General features: G+C 71.2%; 1 protein-coding gene across 2 annotated transcripts; it reads right to left on the minus strand.

Moving 5' to 3' along the window:
- Window positions 1-63: 63 nt before the first annotated feature.
- ERBB3 (erb-b2 receptor tyrosine kinase 3) lies at window positions 64-21,187 on the minus strand. Of its 2 annotated transcripts, none has more exons than XM_040618416.1 (28): window positions 21,045-21,187; window positions 17,343-17,494; window positions 17,077-17,263; window positions 15,665-15,790; window positions 15,499-15,564; window positions 15,277-15,395; window positions 14,301-14,442; window positions 14,105-14,218; window positions 13,906-14,026; window positions 13,749-13,822; window positions 13,573-13,663; window positions 11,704-11,903; window positions 10,581-10,713; window positions 9,421-9,511; window positions 9,176-9,330; window positions 9,012-9,065; window positions 7,444-7,585; window positions 6,843-6,962; window positions 6,674-6,772; window positions 6,404-6,589; window positions 6,180-6,335; window positions 5,200-5,275; window positions 4,958-5,104; window positions 4,078-4,175; window positions 3,837-3,995; window positions 2,868-2,939; window positions 2,353-2,617; window positions 64-1,365 (listed from the first exon to the last, which is right to left on the minus strand). In XM_040618416.1, the coding sequence occupies exons 1-28, from the start codon at window positions 21,133-21,135 to the stop codon at window positions 833-835; spliced, it is 3,969 nt and encodes a 1,322-aa protein (XP_040474350.1). In that variant the 5' UTR covers window positions 21,136-21,187; the 3' UTR covers window positions 64-832. The 2 variants fall into 2 exon arrangements, with proteins under 2 accessions (XP_040474350.1, XP_040474349.1); XM_040618415.1 differs by having other exon boundaries at window positions 3,837-3,998.
- Between the last annotated feature and the right edge of the window lie 1,552 nt (window positions 21,188-22,739).

The following is a 22,739-nucleotide window of genomic DNA, read 5'->3' on the forward strand; positions in this document are numbered from 1 at the left end:
GCCCCCCCCCAGCACCCCCGCCCTCTGTCAGCCCCCCTCCCCATGCAGCAGCACCAATTCTGATCAAATTCTCTTTGTCTTTATTCAGCATTTACAAACCTGCCCCATGCACCCCGCTGCACCCGGGGGCACTGGGGCGATACCCCGAGCCAGGGGGGGGTCCCCGATGGGCCCCCCCCCCGTCCCATGCAAACCCAGGGATAACATCATGGAAAGGGGATTCTCCAGGGTCTCACCGTAGGGCTGGGCAGGGGGAAGCTGCGCAGACCCCCCCCCCTCACTGTGGCTCGGGGCCCCCAAGTCATAACGGGCACCGCCACCCCCCGCCCAGGGGACACGTCCTGAAGTGCCTGGGGAGGGGGGGGGCACCCCCAAACCTTCACTCGGGCTCCAGCAGGGAACGGGGAAACCTGAAAATGAGTCTGGGGTCCTTCGTACCCAGAACTCCCGCCTGGCCTCATCTGCCTGCACCCCCAGGCAGCACCAGACGGGGACCCCCAGCCCCAGACGGGGAGGGGGGAGCACCTGCAGCCAGGGGGAGCGGCTGGGGGGCACCCACTGAGCACAGCAGGAGGGGGACCCAGGGGCCCGGAGCCCCCCTGCCCCCTCCCCAGCTGAGGATCAGCCTCACCGCCCCCACACCCCAGGAAAGGCTGGCAGAGAGCGGGTGCACCCCAAGGGGCTGCAGCCCCCCAGGCCCCCTGCCCACGCTGCGGCTCATACCCCTGGGGGGGGGGGGGGGGGCGGGGGGCGAGGATCCTTCATATCCAGTGTAAACAGCCCCGGGGGGGGGGCCGGGAAGGCAGCGGGATGGGGGGTCCGGGGGGGTCCCCTACGTCCGCTGGGCGTCCGCCTTGGCGAAGAGGCGGCTGTGCCAGTAGTCGGGGTTGTCGAACGCGCAGTCTGAAGCCTCCAGGCTCCGCAGGGGCTTCATGCAGGGGGTGGGGGGTCCGGGGGGGCTACGGCAGCCGGGGCAGCGGGGGGCCAGCACCGCCTCCATCTCCTCGTAGCCCTGTTCCTCCTCGGGGGCCGGGGGGGCCTCCCCCGGGCGCATGTCAGTGTAGCCATCGTGCCGGGGGGGGCCACCCTCCTGTCGGGGTCCCGGCCCCCCCACCACGCTGCCCAGCGAGCGGCTCAGCCGCGGCTGCTTGTTCATGTACTCGTAGTCCTCCTCCTCCTGCCCCCGAGCCGGGGGGGCGCCCGGGGGGGGTCCCGGCTCTGAGCCCACCTCCATGTACTCGTAGCCCAGCTCCTCCAGCGAGGCCGGCCGGGGTGGGGGGGCTCCCGGGGGACCCCCCGGCCGGCGGTTCATGTACTCGTACTCCTCCTCTGGCTCCAGCACCGAGCCCCCGGCAGGGTCTGGCTCTGTGGGGAGGGGGTGAGACACCAGCTGGACCCCCCCCTGGCCTCCCTCTCCCTGCCCCCAGGGTCTGTCCTGACTTGGGGGGGGGGGGGAGGGGGGGTCTCATTTGGGTCACGGGTGGGTTCATCCCACCCCACAACCCTCATCCCCTAAAAAATGATCCCCTCCCCCAGCCTGAACCCCAACCCTGCACAAATGGGTCCATAGGTCCCCTGGCCCCTAATACTGGGGAGGGGTCCCCTCCAGCCCCCGGGGCCGGGCTGCCCCCACCCCACGGACACAGGAGCCCCCCAGCACTACGAGGATGAGCCCCCCCCCCCCCTTTAACCCCAAACCCTGCATGGAGAGGGGATGCTGGGGGTATTCAGGACACGGAGAGGAGGGGATGCTGGAGGTACTGGGGGATACTGGGGGCATGGAGAGGGGATGCTGGGGGTTTTCAGGACACGGAGAGGAGGGGACTGGAGGTACTGGGGGATACTGGGGGCATGGAGAGGGGATGCTGGGGGCATTCAGGACACAGAGAGGAGGGGACTGGGGGTACTGGGGGATACTGGGGGCATGGAGAGGGGATGCTGGGGGCATTCAGGACACGGAGAGGAGGGGATGCTGGAGGTACTGGAGGATACTGCGGGCATGGAGAGGGGATGCTGGGGCTTTTCAGGACACGGAGAGGAGGGGATGCTGGAGGTACTGGGGGATACTGGGAGCATGGAGAGGGGATGCTGGGGGTTTTCAGGACACAGAGAGGAGGGGACTGGGGGTACCGGGAGGGGTACTGGGGACACGGAGGGGAGGGGATGCTGGGGGTACTGAGGGATACTGGAGACACAGGACCTACCACCCCTTGAGGACGGGCTCCCTGATGGTGGGGGGAGCCCCCAGACCCAATCCCACAGCACGGGACGCCCCTATTCTGCATCGATGGGACCCCCACCCCCTAAGGACCTGTCTGGATGGGACCCCCTCCCCAAGGCCGTGCCCCTCACCCCGTCCGGCGCAGTTGGGGGTGACGTAGCCGTTGGCATCCTCCTCGGAGCCCTCGGAGCTGGGGGGCGGGGGGGGGAAGCTCTCCCGCTGGGACAGGTAGGCGCTGTCCCCCCGCGAGCGCAGGCTGCGGCAGAGGCTCCCAGCCAGAGACCCCCCCTCAGCCAGGTCCAGCTCCGAGGCCGTACCCCGGCCCTCCGACGACTCCGACACCGTCCGTCCCAGGGACTCCTGACGGCTGCGCCGCGGCGGCCGGTACCCCCCACCCTGGGGGACACACGGCTGAGGGGGGGCACCCCTGCGGACCCCAGCCCCGAGGAAGGGGCACCCCTGCGGACCCCAGCCCCCCCTCATGGCCACCGCTCCACCTCCCACCACCCCGGCAGCCCACAGTCACCCCTTTGCCCCCCCCCCCAGCCACAGCCACCGCTTCACCTCCCACTGCCCCAGCATCCCACGGTCACCCCTTTGCCCCCCCAAAGCCCCCACCCCCTCGCCCCCCCGCCCCCTCCCCTACCTGGCGGCCAGTGCCGAGGCCGGGCTGGTTCATGGGGATGTAGCCAGCGGGGGGGCTGAGCAGGCTGGGGCTCTGGGGGGGGTGGGGGGGGGGGGGTGTGACACTGAGGGGGGGATGCAGGAGCTGTGACACCCCCCCCTCCGCTGTGGGAATGGGGTGTGGGTCCCGGCAGGGCTTGGAGGGGATGATGTGGCACTGGGGAGCAGGGGGGTCGTGGGGGTTGGCCCCACATCCCACCCCCCATGGGAGGGTTGGGAGATCTTGTGCTACATCCCAGGACCCCCGTGCCCCCCTCCCTGCCCCGTGCCATGTCCCAGGACCCCCGTGCCCCCCACACTGCCCTGTGCCCTGTCCCAGGACCCCCGTGCCCACCCCCCTCCTCATGCCCTGTCTCAGGACCCCTGTGCCCCCCACACCAGGACCCCTGTGCCCCCTTCCCTGCCCCATGCCATGTCCCAGGACCCCTGTGCCCCCCACACCAGGACCCCCATGCCCCCCTCCCTGTCCCATGCCACGTCTCAGGACCCCCATGCCCCCCTCCCTGCTCCATGCCATGTCCCAGGACCCCCGTGCCCCCCACCCTGCCCCGTGCCATGTCCCAGGACCCCCGTGCCCCCCACCCTGCCCTGTGCCCTGTCCCAGGACCCCCGTGCCCACCCCCCTCCTCATGCCCTGTCTCAGGACCCCTGTGCCCCCTGCCCTACCCCATGCCCTGTCTCAGGACCCCTACGGTCCCACTCTGCCCCATGCCACATCCCAGGACCCCGTGCCCCCCACCCTGCCCTATGCCCTGTCTCAGGACTCCTATGGCCCCACCCTGCCCCGTGCCACATTCCAGGACCCCGTGCCCCCCACCCTGCTCCGTGCCACCTCCCAGGACACCTGTGCCCCCCCACCCACCCCATGCCATGCTCAAGACACAGCCCCAGAGCCCCCAGACCCAGGGCAGGGGGGACAGAGGGGTCTCACCCGGGCACAGCTGCCCCGCGGCTGCTGAGGGTAGAGCCCAGTGGTGAGGCCGAAGGAGGCGTCCAGCTCCTCCTCCTCCTCCAGCTCCAGTGTCTCCATGTCATCCAGCTCCTTGTCGCTGAGGGTGGGGGGCTCGGCAGACGGCGTGGTCCCACTCTCCTGCTGTGGGGACACCACGTCAGGGGCTGCGGGGTGGCCGGAGGGAGGAGGGTGGGCTGGGGGGTGGGGGGTGGGGGCTCACCTTGATCACCAGGTATCGCGGGGGGTCGCGGGCCATGCGGGTGAACTCGTTCGCCAGCTCCTTGAAGGTGGGACGGATGTTCTCATCGATCATCCAGCCTGGGGGGGGTGGCAGGGGATGAGAGCTGGGACCCTGCCCCAGGGAGAGGGACACAGCCAGGACCCTGCCCCAGGGAGGGGGATGGGGATGGGGACAGAAGCAGGACCCTGCACAGGGATGGGGACACGGCCGGGACCCCACCCCAGTGATGGGGACATGACTGGGACCAGGACCCCGCCCCAGGGATGGGGACATGACTGGGACCAGGACCCTGCCCCGGGGATGGGGACACTACTGGGACAGTGCTAGGGGGATGGGGACAAAGATTGGGACAGGACCATGACCCTGCCCCAAGGATGGGGACATGACTGGGACCAGGACCCTGCCCAGGGCTCGGGACAGGGATGGGGACAGAAGCAGAACCCTGCCCTGGGGATAGGAACACAGACAGGACCCTGCCTGGGAACGGGGACAGGACCGGGACCCTGCCCCAAAGATGGGGACACTACCGGGACAGTGCTAGGGGGATGGGGACAAGGATTGGGACAGGACCAGGACCCTGCCCCAGGGATGGGGACAGTACTAGGGACAGAAACAGAACCCTGCCCGGGGATGGGGACACAAACAGGACCCTGCCTGGGAATGGGGACAGGACCGGGACTCTGCCCCAGGGATGGGGACACTACCGGGACAGTGCTAGGGGGATGGGGACAAGGACTGGGACAGGACCCAGGGTTGGGGACAGGGCTGGGGACAGAAGCAGGACCCTGCCCCAGGGATGGGGACATGGCTGGGGACAGGAGCGGGATGGGGCGTGCCGCGGCGCTGTCCCCGCACTCACACTTCACCATCACCATGTAGACGTCGATGGTGCAGATCTGGGGCTGCGAGAGCCGCTCGCCCTTCTCCAGCAGGTCGGGCACCTCGGCCAGCCGGATCCCGGCGTAGGGCTCAGCCCCGAACGTCATCATCTCCCAGAGCGTCACCCCTGTGGGGACAGTCCCCGTGAGCCCTGCAAGGCCGGTGGAGGGGGGGGGGGGGGGAGGGGGGGGGTCCCGGGGGTCCCAGGGGGCCGGCGCTCACCGTAGCTCCAGACGTCGCTCTGGTGCGTGTACTTGCCGAAGTGGATGCTCTCCAGTGCCATCCACTTGATGGGTGTCTGCGAGGAAAGGTGGGGTGGGGGGAACACACGGATGGGTGGGGGGACATGGGGAGGCGGGGGGGGGGGGGACAACACACCCCACGGGGCAGGGGGCATGGAGGGGATGGGACATCCCCAGGTGGTGGGGGTACTGGGGACATGGAGAGGAGCAGATGCTGGGGGTACCGGGGGATACTGGGGACACGGAGAGCAGGGGATGCTGGGGGTACCGGGGGATACTGGGGACATGGAGAGGAGGGGATGCTGGGGGTACTGGGGGATACTGGGGACATAGAGAGGAGGGGATGCTGGGGGTACCGGGGGATACTGGGGACATGGAGAGGAGGGGATGCTGGGAGTACTGGGGGTACTGGGGACATGGAGAGAAGGGGATGCTGGGGGTACCGGGGGATACTGGGGACATGGAGAGGAAGGGATGCTGGGAGTACTGGGGGTACTGGGGACATGGAGAGGAGGGGATGCTGGGGGTACTGGGGAGGGAGTACTGGGGACATGGAGAGGAGGGGATGCTGGGGGTACCGGGGGATACTGGGGACATGGAGAGGAGGGGATGCTGGGAGTACTGGGGGTACTGGAGACATGGAGAGGAGGGGATGCTGGGGGTACCTGGGGATACTGGGGACATGGAGAGGAGGGGATGCTGGGGGTACCGGGGGATACTGGGGACATGGAGAGGAGGGGATGCTGGGGGTACCGGGGGATACTGGGGACACGGAGAGGAGGGGATGCTGGGGGTACCAAGGGGGGTACTGGGGACACAGAGAGGAGGAGATGCTGGAGGTACTGGGGGATACTGGGGACACGGAGAGAAGGGGATGCTGGGGGTACCAGGGTGTGGGGCAGGGATGGGGGTGCCCCATGGCACAGGGGGGGGACACGGGGGTCCCCGGCAGGCGCCCACCTTGACCTCGTTGTAGAAATACTTCTTGTCGTCGGGGTAGAGGAGGTCGGCGATGCCGAAGTCGGCCACCTGCGCCTGGCTGGGGGACTTGAGCAGCACGTTGCGGGCAGCCAGGTTGCGGTGCACCATGCGGTGCTCCTCCAGGTAGTACATGCCCTGGGGAGGGGGACATCAGCAGGGGTGGGGGGCACCTCGGGGACCCCCGCCCTGCCCTGGGGACTCACCTTGGCCACCTGGACGCACCAGTTGAGCAGGAGCTGGGGGCTGATGCTGTCGCGGTTCTTGCGGACGTAGTCGAGGAGGGAGCCCAGCGGCAGCAGCTGCGTCACCAGCTGGAGCTGGGGGCCGGGGCAGATGCCCAGCAGCCGCACGATGTAGGCATGGTCCAGGCTGCCGATGGCCAGCATGTGCTGGGGGGGGGGGGGGGCAGCGTCAGCCGTGGACCCCCGGGGAGCAGGACCTGGCCCACCCCACGCCCACCCCGCAAGACTTACGTCGGTGACGGCGTGGAAGGACTGCTGCCCGCTCCAGTCCTGGATCACCTTGATGCTCACCGGGATCTTGATGGAGTCCCCGTCGGGGATCCAGATGCCCTGGGGGGATGGGACAGGTGGGCACCGAGCCCGGCCCTGGCCGAGCCCCCCCGCACAGCCCCCCCCTCACCTTGTGCACAGTCCCAAAGACGCCGGAGCCCAGCACCTTCAGCCGCTTCAGCTCCGTCTCCTTGAAGATGCGGGCCAGCACCTTGTTGGCTTTTTCACTGGGATCCAGCGGCTCCAGGCTCTGCCCGGTGGGAGAGAGGGATGGGACAGGGGCGGGGATGGAGCGGGATGGGGACAGGAGCAGGGAGGGATGGGGACAGATGGGGACCGGGACAATGCAGATGTGGATGGGGACAGCTGGGGATGGGGACGAAGAGGGATGGGAACAGGGACGCTGCGGATGGGGACAGGGCTGGAGAGGGACGGGGATGGGGACGACGGGGATGGGGACGACGGGGATGGGGACAGGGCTGGAGAGGGACAGGGATGGGGATGATGGGAATGGGGAGAGACAGGGATGGGGACAACGGGGATGGGGAGGGAGCGGGATGGGGATGACGGGAATGGGAAGAGACAGGGATGGGGGGGATGGGGACAGGGCTGGAGAGGATGGGGAGGGACAGGGACAGATCCCACACCCCTCCCGCCTGCCGAACCCCCTCCCCACGGCCCCAGGGCTCCCCCAGCTCCAGCCTGGCTCCCCCCAGGGGTGCCCTGCTCACCTCCCCGCGCTCCAGGTAGCGCCGCATCGCCCGCTTCTTCTGGATCTTCTTGCCGCGCCAGTAGAGCAGGGCGAGGAGGACGCAGGAGCAGGAGAGGAAGAGCCCCCCGACCACCATCACTGCGACCACCGTCGGCGTTTTCCTGGGCGCGGGAGGCAGCCGGGCTGAGCTCCCTGTGCCAGCAGGTCCTGGCACATCACCGCTCCCCACGCGCTTCCCACGGCACTGCCCGCCACGGGGGTGGCACGAACCACGAACCCCGGGGCTGGCGGGGGCGGCACGGGCAGGGCAGGGATTGGCACCAAGGGGTGCACGCAGCAGGGGGTGGCATGGCCAGGGCAGGGGTCCCCCAGTGCCCACGTGGGCAGGGAAAGGCCCCAGAGCAGGGCGGCACGGCACGGTGCAAGCACAGCATGCCCTGGCACCCCAGGGCATGGCACGGTACGGCACAGCACACCAGGCTGTAGCACGGCATGGCATGGTGCAGCCTGGCATGGCACAGCCTGGCATGGCACAGCACCCCAGGGCATGGCACAGCATGGCATGGCACAGAACCCCAGTGCATGGCACAGCACCCCAGGGCATGGCACAGCCTGGCATGGCACAGAACCCCAGGGCATGACACAGCACCCCAGTGCATGGCACAGCCTGGCATGGCACAGAACCCCAGGGCATGGCACAGAACCCCAGTGCATGGCACAGCCTGGCATGGCACAGAACCCCAGGGCATGGCACAGCACCCCAGGGCATGGCACAGCATGGCATGGCACAGCCTGGCATAGCACAGAACCCCAGAGCATGGCACAGCCTGGCATGGCAGGCACCCCAGTGCATAGCACAGCCTGGCATGGCACAGAACCCCAGAGCATGGCACAGCCTGGCATGGCACAGAACCCCAGGGCATGGCACAGCCTGGCATAGCACAGAACCCCAGGGCATGGCACAGCCTGGCATGGCACAGCACCCCAGGGCATGGCACTCCAGGGCATGGTATGGCACAGAGCATGGGGTCATGGCACAGCATGGCATGGCACAGCATGGCATGGCTCCCCAGGGCATGGCACAGCACCCCAGGGCATGGCACAGCATGGCACAGCACGGCATGGCACCCCAGGGCATGGCACAGCATGGCATGGCACAGCCTGGCATGGCAGGCACCCCAGGGCATGGCACAGCACCCCAGGGCATGGCACAGCATGGCATGGCACCCCAGGGCATGGCACAGCACCCCAGGGCATGGCACCCCAGGGCATGGCACAGCATGGCATGGCACAGCCTGGCATGGCAGGCACCCCAGGGCATGGCACAGCACCCCAGGGCATGGCACAGCATGGCACAGCCTGGCATGGCACAGCACCCCAGGGCACGGCACTCCAGGGCACGGTATGGCACAGAGCACGGGGTCATGGCACAGCACGGCACAGCCCAGCATGGCATGGCACCCCAGGGCACGGTATGGCACAGAGCATGGGGCCATGGCACAGCACCCCAGGGCATGGCATGGCACCCCAGGGCACGGCACAGCCTGGCAGCCCCCCGGCACCCCCGCAGCCCCCACCCCACAGTACCTGGAGACCGGCAGGGTCTCCCCCAGGCAGTCCCGCAGCAGCGGCCCCTGGCACCTATGGAGACGGAGGGGGGGGGGGGGTGAGCGGGTGCCGGGAGGGGGGGTCCCCTCTCCGTCCGGCCGCCGTGTCCCGCCCCCCCCCCCCCCCCCCCCGCGCCGGCGCACCCACGGGTGCAGTTCTCGTGGCAGGGCCGGCACTCGCGGTTGGCATCGGGGTACTTGTAGATGGGGCCGCGCTCGCCCAGGACGCCGTCGGGGCAGCGCTCCACGCAGTGGGGCCCGTCCCGGTAGTGGGCACAGCGGGTGCAGGTGTCGGCACCCTGCGGGGGGGGGGGGGAAGGGGGGATGGGGGGGTGAGGACCCGCGGGGACGGAGTCGCCCCCGCCCCCCAGCCCCCCGCCGTGCCGTACCGAGCCGTTGCAGGTGACGTTGCCCTCGATGAGCGCGCACTCGGGGTGGCACTCGAAGCACTCGCCCCCCTGGGCGAACTCCCGCGTCTCCCTGCGGGGACGGGGCAGGGTCACCAGCCCATCCCCCCCCCCCCCCCCAGCCCATCCCCCCCCCCCCCCCCAGCCACGCCAGAGACCACCCCACCCCACCCACCCCCCCCCCGCAGGGTACAGCCCGTCCCAGTGCCCACCCGGGGTCAGTCCCACTCCCCGTGCCCACCTTGCAGTGCCCACCCTGGGGTGCCCCCCACATTGCCAGTCCCGCTCCCCGTGCCCACCCTGGGGTGCCCCCCCCACAATGCCCCATCCCCTCCCCGTGCCCACCCCGCAGCGCCCACCCGGGGTCAGTCCCACTCCCCGGGCCCACCCGGGGGCTGTGCTCCCCGTGGTGCCCCCCCCGGGGTCAGTCCCGCACCCTGTGCCCACCCTGGAGCCGCTCCCCTCGGAGCTGCCCCCCCCGGGGTCAGTCCCGTGCCCCCCCCCGCCCCCCCCCGAGGTCAGTCCTGTACCCCCCCCCGCCGCCCCACCCGGGGGTCAATCCCGTGCCCCCCCCGCCCCGGGGTCAGTCTTGTGCCTCCCCCCCCCCCCCGCCCCACACGGGGGTCAATCCCGTGCCCCCTCCGGGGTCAGTCCCAGGGTCAGTCCCGTGCCCACCCCCCCACCCCCCCCCCCTCGGTCAGTCCCGTGCCCCCCCCCGGGGTCAGCCCCGGGGTCAGTCCCGTGTCCCCCCCCGCCCGCGCCCCCCCCACGGTCAGTCTTGTGCCCCCCCTGCCCCCGCCCCCCCGCCCCACACGGGGGTCAGCCCCAGGGTCAGTCCCGTGCCCACCCCCCCCACGCCCCCACCCCGGTCAGTCCCGTGCCCCCTCCGGGGTCAGTCCCAGGGTCAGTCCCGTGCCCACCCCCCCCCACGCCCCACACGGGGGTCAGTCCCAGGGTCAGTCCCGTGCCCACCCCCCCCCCACGCCCCCACCCCGGTCAGTCCCGTGCCCCCTCCGGGGTCAGTCCCAGGGTCAATCCCGTGCCCCCCCCCCCCCCCACCCGGTCAGTCCCGTGCCCCCCCCGGGGTCAGTCCCGTGCCCACCCCCCGCCCCCCCCGGTGCCCCCCCCCCGCCCCCCCCTACCCCTGCGCGAGGCGGCAGGCGGGCACGCAGACGCCGCGGCGGCGGTAGTGGCGGCAGGACAGGCACTGCGCGGGGCCCGGCCCCCAGCACCCCTCGGCCGAGCACAGGGGGTCGCACACCTCCCCCTCTTGCTCTGCGGGGCGCGGGTGGGCGTGGGGCCGGGGCCGCAGCCCCCAGCCCCGCTCAGGGTCCCTGCCCCGCAGCCCCCCTTGCCCCACTCACGTGTCCCCCCTACCTGCAACATCCCCCCAGTCGCGCCCCCCACCACTCACAGCCCCACAGCCCCCCCTCCTCACAGCCCCGGGCCCCCCTGCCCCGCCTCTCCTCACGCCCCCCCCCCCAGCCCCCCCTCCTCACAGCCCCGGCCACCTCCGCCCCCCTCTACTCACGGACCCCCCCCCCGTGACCCCCCACTCACACCACCCACCCCCCGCCCCAGTCATGCTCCCCACTCACAGCCCCCCAACCCCTCCCTCACTCCACCCCCCCAGTCACGCCCCCCCCCCGCCCCGCAGACCCCCCCTCACGGCCCCGCCCTCCCCAGCCCCCCAGTCACGCCCCCCCAGTCACCCCCCCGATCCCCCCCAGCCCCCCCAGTCACCCCCCCGCCCCTCAGACCCCCCCTCACGGCCCCACTCTCCCCCAGCCCCCCCAGTCACGCCCCCCCAGTCACCCCCCGCCCCGCAGATCCCACCTCACGGCCCCGCCCCCCAGTCACGCCCCCCAGTCACCCCCCCCGCCCCTCAGACCCCCCCTCACGGCCCCGCCCCCCCCAGTCACGCCCCCCCAGTCACCCCCCGCCCCGCAGACCCCCCTCACGGCCCCGCCCCTCCCCAGCCCCCCCAGTCACGCCCCCCCAGTCACCCCCCCGCCCCTCAGACCCCCCCCACGGCCCCGCCCCCCCTAGCCCCCCCAGTCACGCCCCCCCAGTCACCCCCCGCCCCGCAGACCCCCCCCTCACGGCCCCCCCCCCCCAAGTCCCCCCAGTCAGGTCCCCTCGCTGACACCCCCCCCCCGCCCCGCAGCCCCCCCGCTCCCCTTACGGCACCCCCCCCCCCGTGCCCCCGCCTCCCCCGCAGCCCCCCAGTCCCGCCCCCCCCCCCAAGTCCCGCCCCCCACTCACGGCACTTGCTGCGCGGCCGGTTGTCGCGGATGTCCAGGTCGGCGCGGCGGCGGCCGAGCGCGGCCCAGCGCAGCGAGTGCAGGTAGCACAGCCGCCGGTTGGCCGTGATGTACACGCGGCCCGCGCTCACCTCGCGCAGCGAGCGCAGCCCCAGCCAGCGCACGTGCTCCGTCTTCATGATCAGCAGCGAGAAGCCCCGGCTGCCGGCCGGTGTCACCGGGGGCGGGGGGCAACGGGGGGGGGCGGGGACGACGGGGGGATGCAGGGACTGGGGATGCAGGTGCAGGACACAGGGCAATGGGGATGGTGGGGGGATGCAGGGACTGGGGACGACGGGGGGATGCAGGGACTGGGGACGGCGGGGGGATGCAGGGACTGGGGACGGCGGGGGGGATGCAGGGACTGGGGATGACGGGGGGGGATGCAGGGACTGGGGACGACGGGGGGGATGCAGGGACTGGGGACCGTGGGGGGATGCAGGGACTGGGGACGACGGCGGGGGGATGCAGGGACTGGGGACTGCGGGGGGGATGCAGGGACTGGGGACGACGGGGGGGATGCAGGGACTGGGGACGACGGGGGGGATGCAGGGACTGGGGATGCAGGTGCAGGACACAGGGCAATGGGGATGGTAGGGGGAGGCAGGGACAGGGGATGCAGGGACTGGGGACCGTGGGGGGATGCAGGGACTGTGGGGGGATGCAGGGACTGGGGACGACGAGGGGGATGCAGGGACTGGGGATGCAGGTGCAGGACACAGGGCAATGGGGATGGTAGGGGGAGGCAGGGACAGGGGATGCAGGGACTGGGGACCGTGGGGGGATGCAGGGACTGGGGACGGTGGGGGGATGCAGGGACTGGGGACCGTGGGGGGGATGCAGGGACTGGGGACCGTGGGGGGATGCAGGGACTGGGGATGCAGGTGCAGGACACAGGGCAATGGGGATGGTGGGGGGAGGCAGGGACAGGGGATGCAGGGACTGGGGACCGTGGGGGGATGCAGGGACTGGGGATGATGGGGGGATGCAGCGATAGGGGTCAAGGCAGGGACAAAGGGACAGGGGACAACGGAGGGATGCAAGGACAGGGGAGAAGGTGGGGATGCAAGGACAAGGAATGCAGGGATAGGGGATGCAGGTGCAGGACACGGGGCAATGGGGATGGTGGGGGGACGCAGGGACAGGGGACAAGGCAGGGATGCAAGGACAGGGGATGCAGGGATAGGGGATGATGGAGGGATGCAGGGACAGGGGACACAAGTGTGGGACAGCGGACGATGGCGGGGACACAGGGACAGGGGACGAGGTGGGGAATGCAGGGACAGGCGACAAGGCAGGGATGCAGGGACAGGGGGTGCAGGGATAGGGGACGATGGGCGGATAGGGGACACCAGGACAGGAGACAACAGGGGGGACACAGGGAATGTGAGGACAGAGGACGACAAGGGGATGCAGCAACAGGGAACACAGGGACAGGAGACAACACGGACAGGGGACAATGGGGGGGTGCAGCGATGGAGGGACGCAGCGATGGAGGGATGCAGGGATGGAGCGACAATGGGGGGACAGGGACAGGGGACATAGAAATGGAGGACAAAATTGGGACACAGGGACAGAGGATGATGGGACAGGGGACAAGGGGACACAGGGATGGGGGGTCATAGGGGCAGGGGATGATGGGGATGCAGGGATGGGGGGATGCAGGGATGAGGATGATGGGGGGACACAGGGACAGGGGATGATGGGTGGATGCAGGGACAGGGTGACGGGACGGGGATGACAGAGGGACACAGGGACAACAGGGGGACACGGTACACGCGGAAGGGGTTTGTGAGCTGCTGGGCCAGGGGCTGCGGGAACAGGGACTCACTTGTACAGGCTCCGTCCCCCGATGGTGACGAGGTTGGAGAAGACGCTGAAGTTATGCATGTGCTTGGGCCAGGACTGGATGTTCAGGTACCCTGGGGGGAGTGGGGGTCAGGGGGTCCCGGGGGGGTCCTGGGGGGTCGCGGGGGTGTTCCGGTGTCCCCCAGCCCTGCTGCTCACCCGTGATCTCCCGCACTGTCCGGAAGACGTTCAGCTTCTCAGGGTCCAGCGCCGAGATGTTGCGCCAGGGATCCCTGCGGAGCCGGAGCCGTCAGCTGCTGTTGGGGGGGGGGGCTGCACCCCAGCCCGGGGGGGGCCACCCCCCGCCACCCCTCACCCCTCCAGGCCAGTGATGAGGAAGTCCAGGTTGCCCAAAATCTTGGTGCAGTTCACAAAGGTGTCGATGTTGCTGGAGTCCACGGTCTGGTACTTGCTGCCGGCGCCGGTGCCCTCGCAGGCTGTGGGATGGGGATGGTGAGGGGCTCATCCTGCCCCCCCCGAGACCCCCCCCCCGCCCCCAGCCCCCCAGCCCCTACCCTTGGGACACAGCCCCGAGCAGGGCTCGCACATCTTCAGCCCGTTCTTCTCCACCTCCATCTTGTCATTGGGGCAGGCGCGGACACAGGAGCTCTGGTCCACCACGAAGTTGTCTGCAGGGAGACCCTCACCATTAGCCCTGCCCCACCCCCCACCCCCCTCCCCCATTGCCCCCCTGCCAGCGCCCCAGCTCACGCGGGCAGCTCCGGACGCAGATGCCCCCGTACTGGTACTTGGTGTCGGGGTTGGGCTCCAGCTGGAAGGTCAGTTTGTTGTAGATGAGGGGCTGGGGGCACAGGGGGACGCACGCCCCGCTGTCGTTGAAGTGCCGGCAGGCCTGCGGAAGGGACGGGGCGGGGGGGGGGGGTGAGTGGGTGGGGGGGCGAGTGGGGGGGTGGGGGGGGGCGCAGTGACATGGATGGACAGACATGGGGATGCACAGATGTCCCTCACCCCATGGCAAGAGCATTGCCCTGCATCCATCCCGGGGCGGGGGGGGGGGAGACCTCCCATGGGGGAGGGGGGGGAGGGGCAGATGGACAAATGGGTGGGTGGGTGAGAGTGCAGTGACATGGACAGGCAGACATGGGGACACACGGACATGGGGACACACGGACACAGGGATGCACAGGTGTCCCTCACCCCACACCAAGAGCATTGCCCTGCACCCATCCCAGGGGGGGATCCCTCCTGGGGGGGGGGGGGGGGAGCACAGATGGACACACGGATGGGTGGGTGGGTGGGTGGGTTGGTGGGTGGGCGAGGGGGTGGGTGGGCACTCAGTGACACGGGTGGGCAGACGTGGGGACACACGGATGTGGGGACACACGGATGTCCCTCACCCCATGCTACGAGCATTGCCCTACGCCCACCCCAGGGGGGGGATCCCTCCCGGGGGGGGGGCAGACGGACCCATGGATGGATGGACGGACACACAGACATCCCACAGGGGCAGGACCCCCCCCCCCCCAGCCCACCCTGGGGGGACACAGCCAAACTCCTTCCCCAGGGATGGACACAGGCAGGACGGTGCCCGGGGTTGGGGGGGGGGGCAGACAAGGGGGCTGCACAGACGGACACAGGGCTCAGCATGGCCCCCCGCCCGCCCTGGGGGTGCAGGGATGAGCCCCCCCCGGGTCAGCCAAGGTGGGGGGAGGGGGTGGGCACGTACGAAGCAGTGTGTCTGGAGGGGGCCGGTGCAGCCCCCCGCGCACTCCTCGTGGCAGCACTCGTTGGGCGCCCGCCCGAAGCAGCGCCCGTTGCACTGGGGGGCACAGATGGTCTTCGTCACTGCGGGGAGGCAATGGTGGGGGGGGGGACGAGACCCCCACCCCTAGGACCACACACACACACCTCCCCCCCCCCGGGTCCCCCCCAGCCCCCCGGTACCCACATTTCTGGCAGTCCTCAGGGCCAGGCCCCCAGCAGTGCCCACCGCAGCTCTCGTGGCACGGGGCGCCTGCGGGGAGCGCAGTGGGGTCACCCCCAAAAGCCAGGGGGGGGGTGTCACCCCCCAGCCCCCGCCGCAGGGGATCCCCCGGCGCCCCCCCTCCACGCACAGGCCTTGCCGTTGTCCCCCACGACGGGCTCCAGGTGGGGGTCCCGCATGATGTCCCGCCACTCCACCGTCTCCACGTGGCAGAGCTGCGCGTTCTTCTCGATGTAGACACCGCCGGCCAGGATCTCTGGGGGGGCGGGGGGGGGGGGGGTGAAGGGGCTGTGGCCCCCCCCGGCCCTGTCTGGCACCGTGCAGGGGGGACAGCACCGCTCCAGCATGGGGACCACGCGGTGATGGCATCACTATGGCACAGGGACCATGGGGAAGGTGGCACCGCTCTGGGATGGGGACCATGATGGGGACACCACTGCTCTGGGATGGGGACCATGATGGGGACACCACTGCTCTGGGATGGGGACCACGGGGAGATGGCACCACTCTGGGATGGGGACCATGATGGGGACACCACTGCTCTGGGATGGGGACCACGGGGAGATGGCACCACTGCTCTGGGATGGGGACCACGGGGAGATGGCACCACTCTCGGATGGGGACCATGGGGAGGTGGCACTGCTCTGGGATGGGGACCATGATGGGGACACCACTGCTCTGGGATGGGGACCATGATGAGGACACCACTGCTCTGGGATGGGGACCACGGGGAGATGGCACCACTCTGGGATGGGGACACCATCGTTCCGGGATGGGGACCATGTGCAGGTAGCATCGCTCTGGGATGGGGACACCATCGTTCCGGGATGGGGACCATGTGCAGGTAGCATCGCTCTGGGATGGGGACCATGGGGAGATGGCATCACTCTGGGATGGGGACACCATCGTTCTGGGATGGGGACCATGTGGAGGTTGCATCGTTCTGGGATGGGGACACCATCACTCCGGGATGGGGACCATGGGGAGGTGGGACTGCTCTGGGATGGGAACCATGGGGAGATGGCACCACTCTGGGATGGGGACACCACCGTTCTGGGATGGGGACCATGTGGAGGTAGCATCGTTCTGGGATGGGGACACCACCGCCCCGGGATGGGGACCATGATGGGGACACCACTGCTCTGGGATGGGGACACCACTGCTCTGGGATGGGGAGATGGTACCACTCTGGGATGGGGACACCATCGCTCCATGATGGGGACACGATTGCTCTGGGATGGGGACCATGGGGATGTGGCACCATCTGGGACAGGGACCCTGGTGGGTGGCACGGCTCTGGGATGGGGACCCCAGTGGGTGGCACGGCTCTGGGATGGGGACCACGGGGAGATGGCACCACTCTGGGATGGAGACACCATCGCTCTGGGACGGGGACCATGCGGAGGTGGCACCATCTGGGACAGGGACCCCGGTGGGTGGCACGGCTCTGGGATGGGGACCCCGGTGGGTGGCACGGCTCTGGGATGGGGACCCCGGCGGGTGGCACGGCCGCGGGCTGGGGGCAGGTCCCGGGGGTCCCACCTGTGAGCTGGTTGAGGCCGAGCTGGCGCAGCGCGTGGGTGCTGTTGGGGTTGTAGTTGAGCAGCACGAAGAGCGCGTACTTCTCCTCGTAGAACTGCGTCCCGCGGATGACGCGCAAGTTCTGCAGCGGCAACGAGGCGAAGACGTTCATGGCGATCAGGATGTAGCCCGTCACCTCCCGGATGGTCTGCGGGCAGCGGGAGGGGTCAGCTGTGCCGGTCCCCAGCCCCCAGCCCCGTGTCCCCCCCCGTGTCCCCATCCCCCACCTGCAGGAAGGACAGGTCCTGCGTGTGGTCGATGAGGACGATCTCCAGGTTGCCCATCACGATCTCGCAGTTGTTGTACATCTTGTGCAGCGTCTGGTACTGGTGCTGCGCGTCCCCCGTCACGCTCAGCCCGTTCAGCGTCCCCGCGCACACTGCGGGCACAGCACCCTGTCCCCCACCGTGCCACCCATGTCCCCCAGGGGGGTCCCTCTCCCCCACCCCCAGGCAGGTCACGTCCTCCCCTTGGTGGCTGTGGCCATGCCCCTCCCCCCCCCCCATGGTGTCACTATCCCCTCCATAGTGTCCCCTCCACCCCATACCGGTGTCCCCATGGTGCCCCCCTGCCCCATACTGGCCATACTGGTGCCCCCATAGTGTCCCTGTCCCCCCCATGGTGTCCTCCTGCCCCACACTGGCCATGCTGGTGCCTCCATGGTGTCCCTGTCCCCTCCACCCCATACCGGTGTCCCCATGGTGCCCCCCTGCCCCACACTGGCCATGCTGGTGCCTCCATGGTGTCCCTGTCCCCTCCACCCCATACCGGTGTCCCCATGGTGCCCCCCTGCCCCATACTGGCCATGCTGGTGCCCCCATAGTGTCCCTGTCCCCCCCATGGTGTCCTCCTGCCCCACACTGGCCATGCTGGTGCCTCCATGGTGTCCCTGTCCCCTCCACCCCATACCGGTGTCCCCATGGTGCCCCCCTGCCCCATATTGGCCACGCTGGTGCCCCCGTCCCCATTCCCCCCCCCATGTTGGTGCCCCCACAGTGCCCCTGCCCCCCCCATAGCAGTGCCCCCAGGGTGTCCCTGTCCCCTCCATGGTGTGTGTCCCCATATTGGCCATGCTGGTGCCCCTGCCCCCCACCATGCTGTCCCCATCACCCCCCCCCCCCCATGCCAGTGCCCCTGTCCCCCACCATCCTATCCCCATCAACACCCCCCCCCCCCTCCATGGCAGCACCCCCAGGGTGTCACCATGGTGCGTGTCCCCATATTGGCCATGCTGTCCCCATTGCCCCCCCCATGTTGGTACCCCCACAGTGCCCCTGTCCCCCCCCCATGCTGTCCCCATCCCCCCCACGGCGGCACCCCCAGGGTGTCCCCGTCCCCTCCCAGAGCGGCGCCCCCGCCGCGGGGGTGGCGATGCCTGGGGTGCGCGGGGGGGTGACGGGTGCTCCCCCCACCCTCCCCTCCCCAGGCGCCCGAACCGGCCGGGCGAGGGTTGCGCAAGGCGGGTGCCACATGGCCCCCCCCCCCCCGCTCGCCCGCGACGCCCGGACTTCGGACCCAGCCGCTGCCACAGCCCCCCCGCCTCGACGCCCAGGATCGGGGCCAGGGGTACCCAGACCCGCGGGTGCCCCCAGTTCTGGGGGCGGGGGGGGGGGGAGCACCAAGGGGGCCCCCGAGTTAATCATTGCCCGTCCCGTCCCCCCCCCCCCACGCTGGGGCAGACAGGGCCCCTTTGTGCGCGGGGCAGGATGCGGCCCCCTCCCCACAGCCGCACAAAGGGGCGATTGTGGTGAGCGGGGCGGGGGGGGGCTGAGCCCCCCGAAAGCGGGGGGAGGGGGGAAGGCAGCCCCCCAGGGGCACAGCAGGGCATGGCCCCCCCCGGCCAGCAGAGACATGACTCAGGCCTCGGCGGTGGGGGGGGGGGGGCACGGGGGGGTAAATGGCAGCTTTGTCCAGCCCTGGTGTGGGGGCTGTGGGGGGCCCGAGCCCCCTCCCGGGGGCAGCTGCAGAGAACGGGCAGCTCAGTGCATGCAGGGGAGGGGGCGCAGGGCCAGCACCTCCCCCCCCCCCGAGCTATTTTAGTAGGGAAGGGGCTATAAAAAGGTCCCAGCTGCGTTGGGGCATGGCCCCCCGCCCCGACACCCTGGGGGTGGGCACAGCGGGGCTCCAGCAGGGGGGCGCAGGGACCCCAAAAAACAAGACAGGGTGCTGGGGGCAGCTGAAACCTGCCCTGGGGGGGGTGTGGGGGGGTGCAGGATGTGGCCCCCCACAGGACCCCAGTAGCCAGGAACAAGCTGTGCTTGTGAATCACCAACAGCCACTCGAGGGTCCCTCCTGGGGCACCCCCCTCCCCAAAACCGGGGGCACGGGGGGGCGGTGGGTGCCCGGTGCTCGGGGTGCACCTGCCCACGGCGGGGTGACGGCCGGGCCCCCCCCGGGCGCCGTGGCGGCGGGGCGTTATCGGCGCGGGGCCCCGCTGGCAGCTCCGGCACGTCGCCCGCTATCAGCCGCGTGCCACCGCGGCCCCCCGGCCCCCGCCGCCAGGAATAGCTCAGGGGGGACGCGGGGAGCTGGGATGGGGGGAGGGGGGGGCCGGGGGGGGGGGGGGGGGGGGCCGAGCTGACCTCCTGCCCTAGGCCCCACGGGCGGCACAAAGGGGGGTCTGTGTGCGCGGGGTGGCCGGCGGGCCAGATCCTGGCCCCAAACAAAGGGGGCTCTGAGCCGGGGGGGGACACGCGGGGGGGGGGAGGAGCGGGAGAGCACCCCGACGTGGGGCACCTATGGGTGCTGGCGGGGGGCGGGGGGGGGGGGGGCGGCTGGACCCCCGTAAAAAACCAGCCCCCCGAGCACGGCAGCAGCAGCACATGGCACGGCGAAGGCGCCGAGGGGCCGGTGCGCCCCCCACGTGCCACCGGCGTGGCCCCCCTACCCCGGGGTGCCCCCCTCCCCCCCCGTCGGTGGCGGGTGACGCGGCCCCACCTTCGCGTCCAGCCCTCGGTGTTTTCCTTGTGGGGCTGGAAAACAACCCCCAGCTGAGCGCGGCCCTTCCGGCAGCACCGGGCGGGGGGGGGGGGCGGGGGGGGGGGAGCGGGGGGGGGTGTCCCCTCCCAGGGGTCCCCCCCAGCCCCATCGGGTGGTCCTGGCCCTGCAGCCTAAAATTAGCGCCGGCAGCTGCAGGGGCCGCAGGTGTCTCTGTGCGGGGAGGGGGGGGGGGGGGGGGCACCGAGCCCCGGCGCCCCCCGAGCTACAGCCCCGGGTGGGGGGCACCGAGCCCCGGCACCCCCGGGGAAGGGGCTACGGGAGCGGGGTCCCATGGTGGTGGAACTGGGACCACCGGGATCCCTGAGCGCCCCCGGTCCCGGGACCCGTCCTCCGACCCTCGAACGCTCCCAGTGCCGGGACCCCCGAGAACTCCCAGTTTCGGGACCCCCGAGCGCCCCCGGTCCCGCCGCCTGTCCCCGGACCCCCGAACCTTCCCAGTCCCGGCACCTCCGAGCGCCCCCGGTTTCAGGACCCCCGATCATTCCCGGTTCCACCACCCGTCCCGGGATCCCCGAGCGCCCCCGATCCCGGGACCCCTGAGAACTCCCCGTTTCGGGACCACCGAGCACCCCCGGTCCCACCGCCTGTCCTGGGACCCCCAAGAACTCCCGGTTCCGGGATCCCCGAGAGCCCCCGGTTTCGGGACCCCCGAGCAGTCCCGGTCCAGCAGTCCCGGTCCCGCCGCCTGCCCCGGGACCGCCGGGTACTCCCAGTTTCGAGACCCCCGAGAACTCCCGGGACCGCCGAGCGCCCCCGATCCCGGGACCCCTGAGAACTCCCCGTTTCGGGACCCTCGAGCGCCCCCAGTCCCACCGCCTGTCCGGGGACCCCCAAGAACTCCCGGTTCCGGGACCCCCGAGCGCCCCGGCAGCCGCCGGTACCCGCCCCCGCCGCGCAGCCCCGGTGCCCCCGCCGGGGCCGGTGCCCACCTGCCTGCGCGGAGCCCGGTGCCGGGGCGCGGAGCAGCAGCAGCAGCACCAGCAGCGGCGGGGGGGGGGCCCGGGGCCGGTACCGGTCCATCGCGGCTCCGCGGGCCCGTGGCAGGGCCGGGCGCTGCAGCGTGCCCGGGCGCGGCGGGGGGAATGCACCTGGCGCGGGGCCGCCGGGGCGGGGCTGGGGGGCGGGGCCAAGTGGGGCGGGGCGGCGGGGCGGGGCCCCCTGGGGCTGCCCGGCCCGGGACCCGCCCGCCGCGCCCGAGACCACCACCACCCCCCCCGGCACGGCCCACGCCCCCGGCCAGAGAGCCGGCCTCATCGCAGACCCCCCCCCATCTCCCCGGTGCCCCCCCGCCCCATCGCACACACCCCCCTCACCGGGACCCCCCCTCCCTCCCCCCCGGGACCCCCCAGCCCCATCGCAGACCCCCCCCATCTCCCCGGTGCCCCCCCGCCCCATCGCACACACACTCCTCACCGGGACCCCCCTCCCTCCCCCCCGTGACCCCCCTCGCCCCATCGCAGACCCCCCCCCATCCCCCCGGTGCCCCCCCCCGCCCCATCGCACACACCCCCCTTCCCGGGACCCCCCCCCGGGACGCCCCAGCCCCATCGTAGACCCCTCCCCGGGACCCCCCAGCCTGTGCATCCCTCAGCCCCACCGCAGACTCCCCTCCCCGGGACCCCCCAGCCTCATCGCAGACCCCCCGAAACCTATGTCCCTCCCTCCCCATCGCAGACCGACCCTCTTCCGGGATCCCCAGCCCCATCACAGCCCCACCCCCCACCAGGGGCAAAATGTCCCACTGCAGCCCCCCAGTTCCATTCATCCGCACCCCGCCCCCCCCCCCCCCCCGACAAAGGTCCGGCCCCATCACAGACCCCCCCCCAAAGGTCTGGCCTCATCATCGCAGCCCCCCCCCCCCCCCCCCCCCCCCCCCAGGTACATCTTGACCCTGTGTGACCCCCCCCGGAGCAAAGTCTGCCCTACTGCAGCCCCCCCCCCGTGCAAAGGCCCCATCACCCCCTCCCCAAAACCACAGTAAGTGGGGTGGGGGTTGTCTGAGCCCACTACAGCCCCCCCCAGGTGTAGCCTGAACCCTGTGCCACCCCCCCCCGGGGCAAAGGTCCAGCCCCACTCTTCCCCCGCCGCACCCCCCCCACCCCCCCGGACAAATCCAAGCCCTGTTACAGCCCCAACACTAGGAGGGTAGGCATGGGGGGGGGGGGGGGGAAGTATGTGCATCTGGCCCCACCACCGCCCACCCACATCCTTGAGGAAAAGGTCTGTGCCCCCCCCCCCCCTTCAGGTGAAGTCTGGCCCCACTACAGCCCCCCCAGACCCCAAAAGGCAAAAGCCTGGTCCCCCTGTGCCCCCCCAGGGTAAAAGCTGGGCCCACTGCAGCCCCCCCAGCACCATAGAGAAGACTATGTGTGTGTGTGGGGGCCGACTCCATTACAGCCCCCCCCAGGGTGAAGCCCAGCCCCACTGCAGCCCCCTCCCCATGAAGCCAGGCCCTGCAGAAGACCCCCAGCCCCCCCCAGGTGAGGACCAGGCATCATCCAGCCCCCCCAGCCCTATGCAGGGGGAGTGTCAGTGTCGCCCCCCACCCTGCCCACAGCTCAGGGCAGGTCCTGGGGAAACACTGGGGCACCCATAGCCCCCCCCCAGTGGTGCCAGTTCTGGGG

The sequence above is a fragment of the Falco naumanni genome, chromosome 20, assembly GCF_017639655.2.
Source record: "Falco naumanni isolate bFalNau1 chromosome 20, bFalNau1.pat, whole genome shotgun sequence".
NCBI classification, from domain to species: domain Eukaryota; kingdom Metazoa; phylum Chordata; class Aves; order Falconiformes; family Falconidae; genus Falco; species Falco naumanni.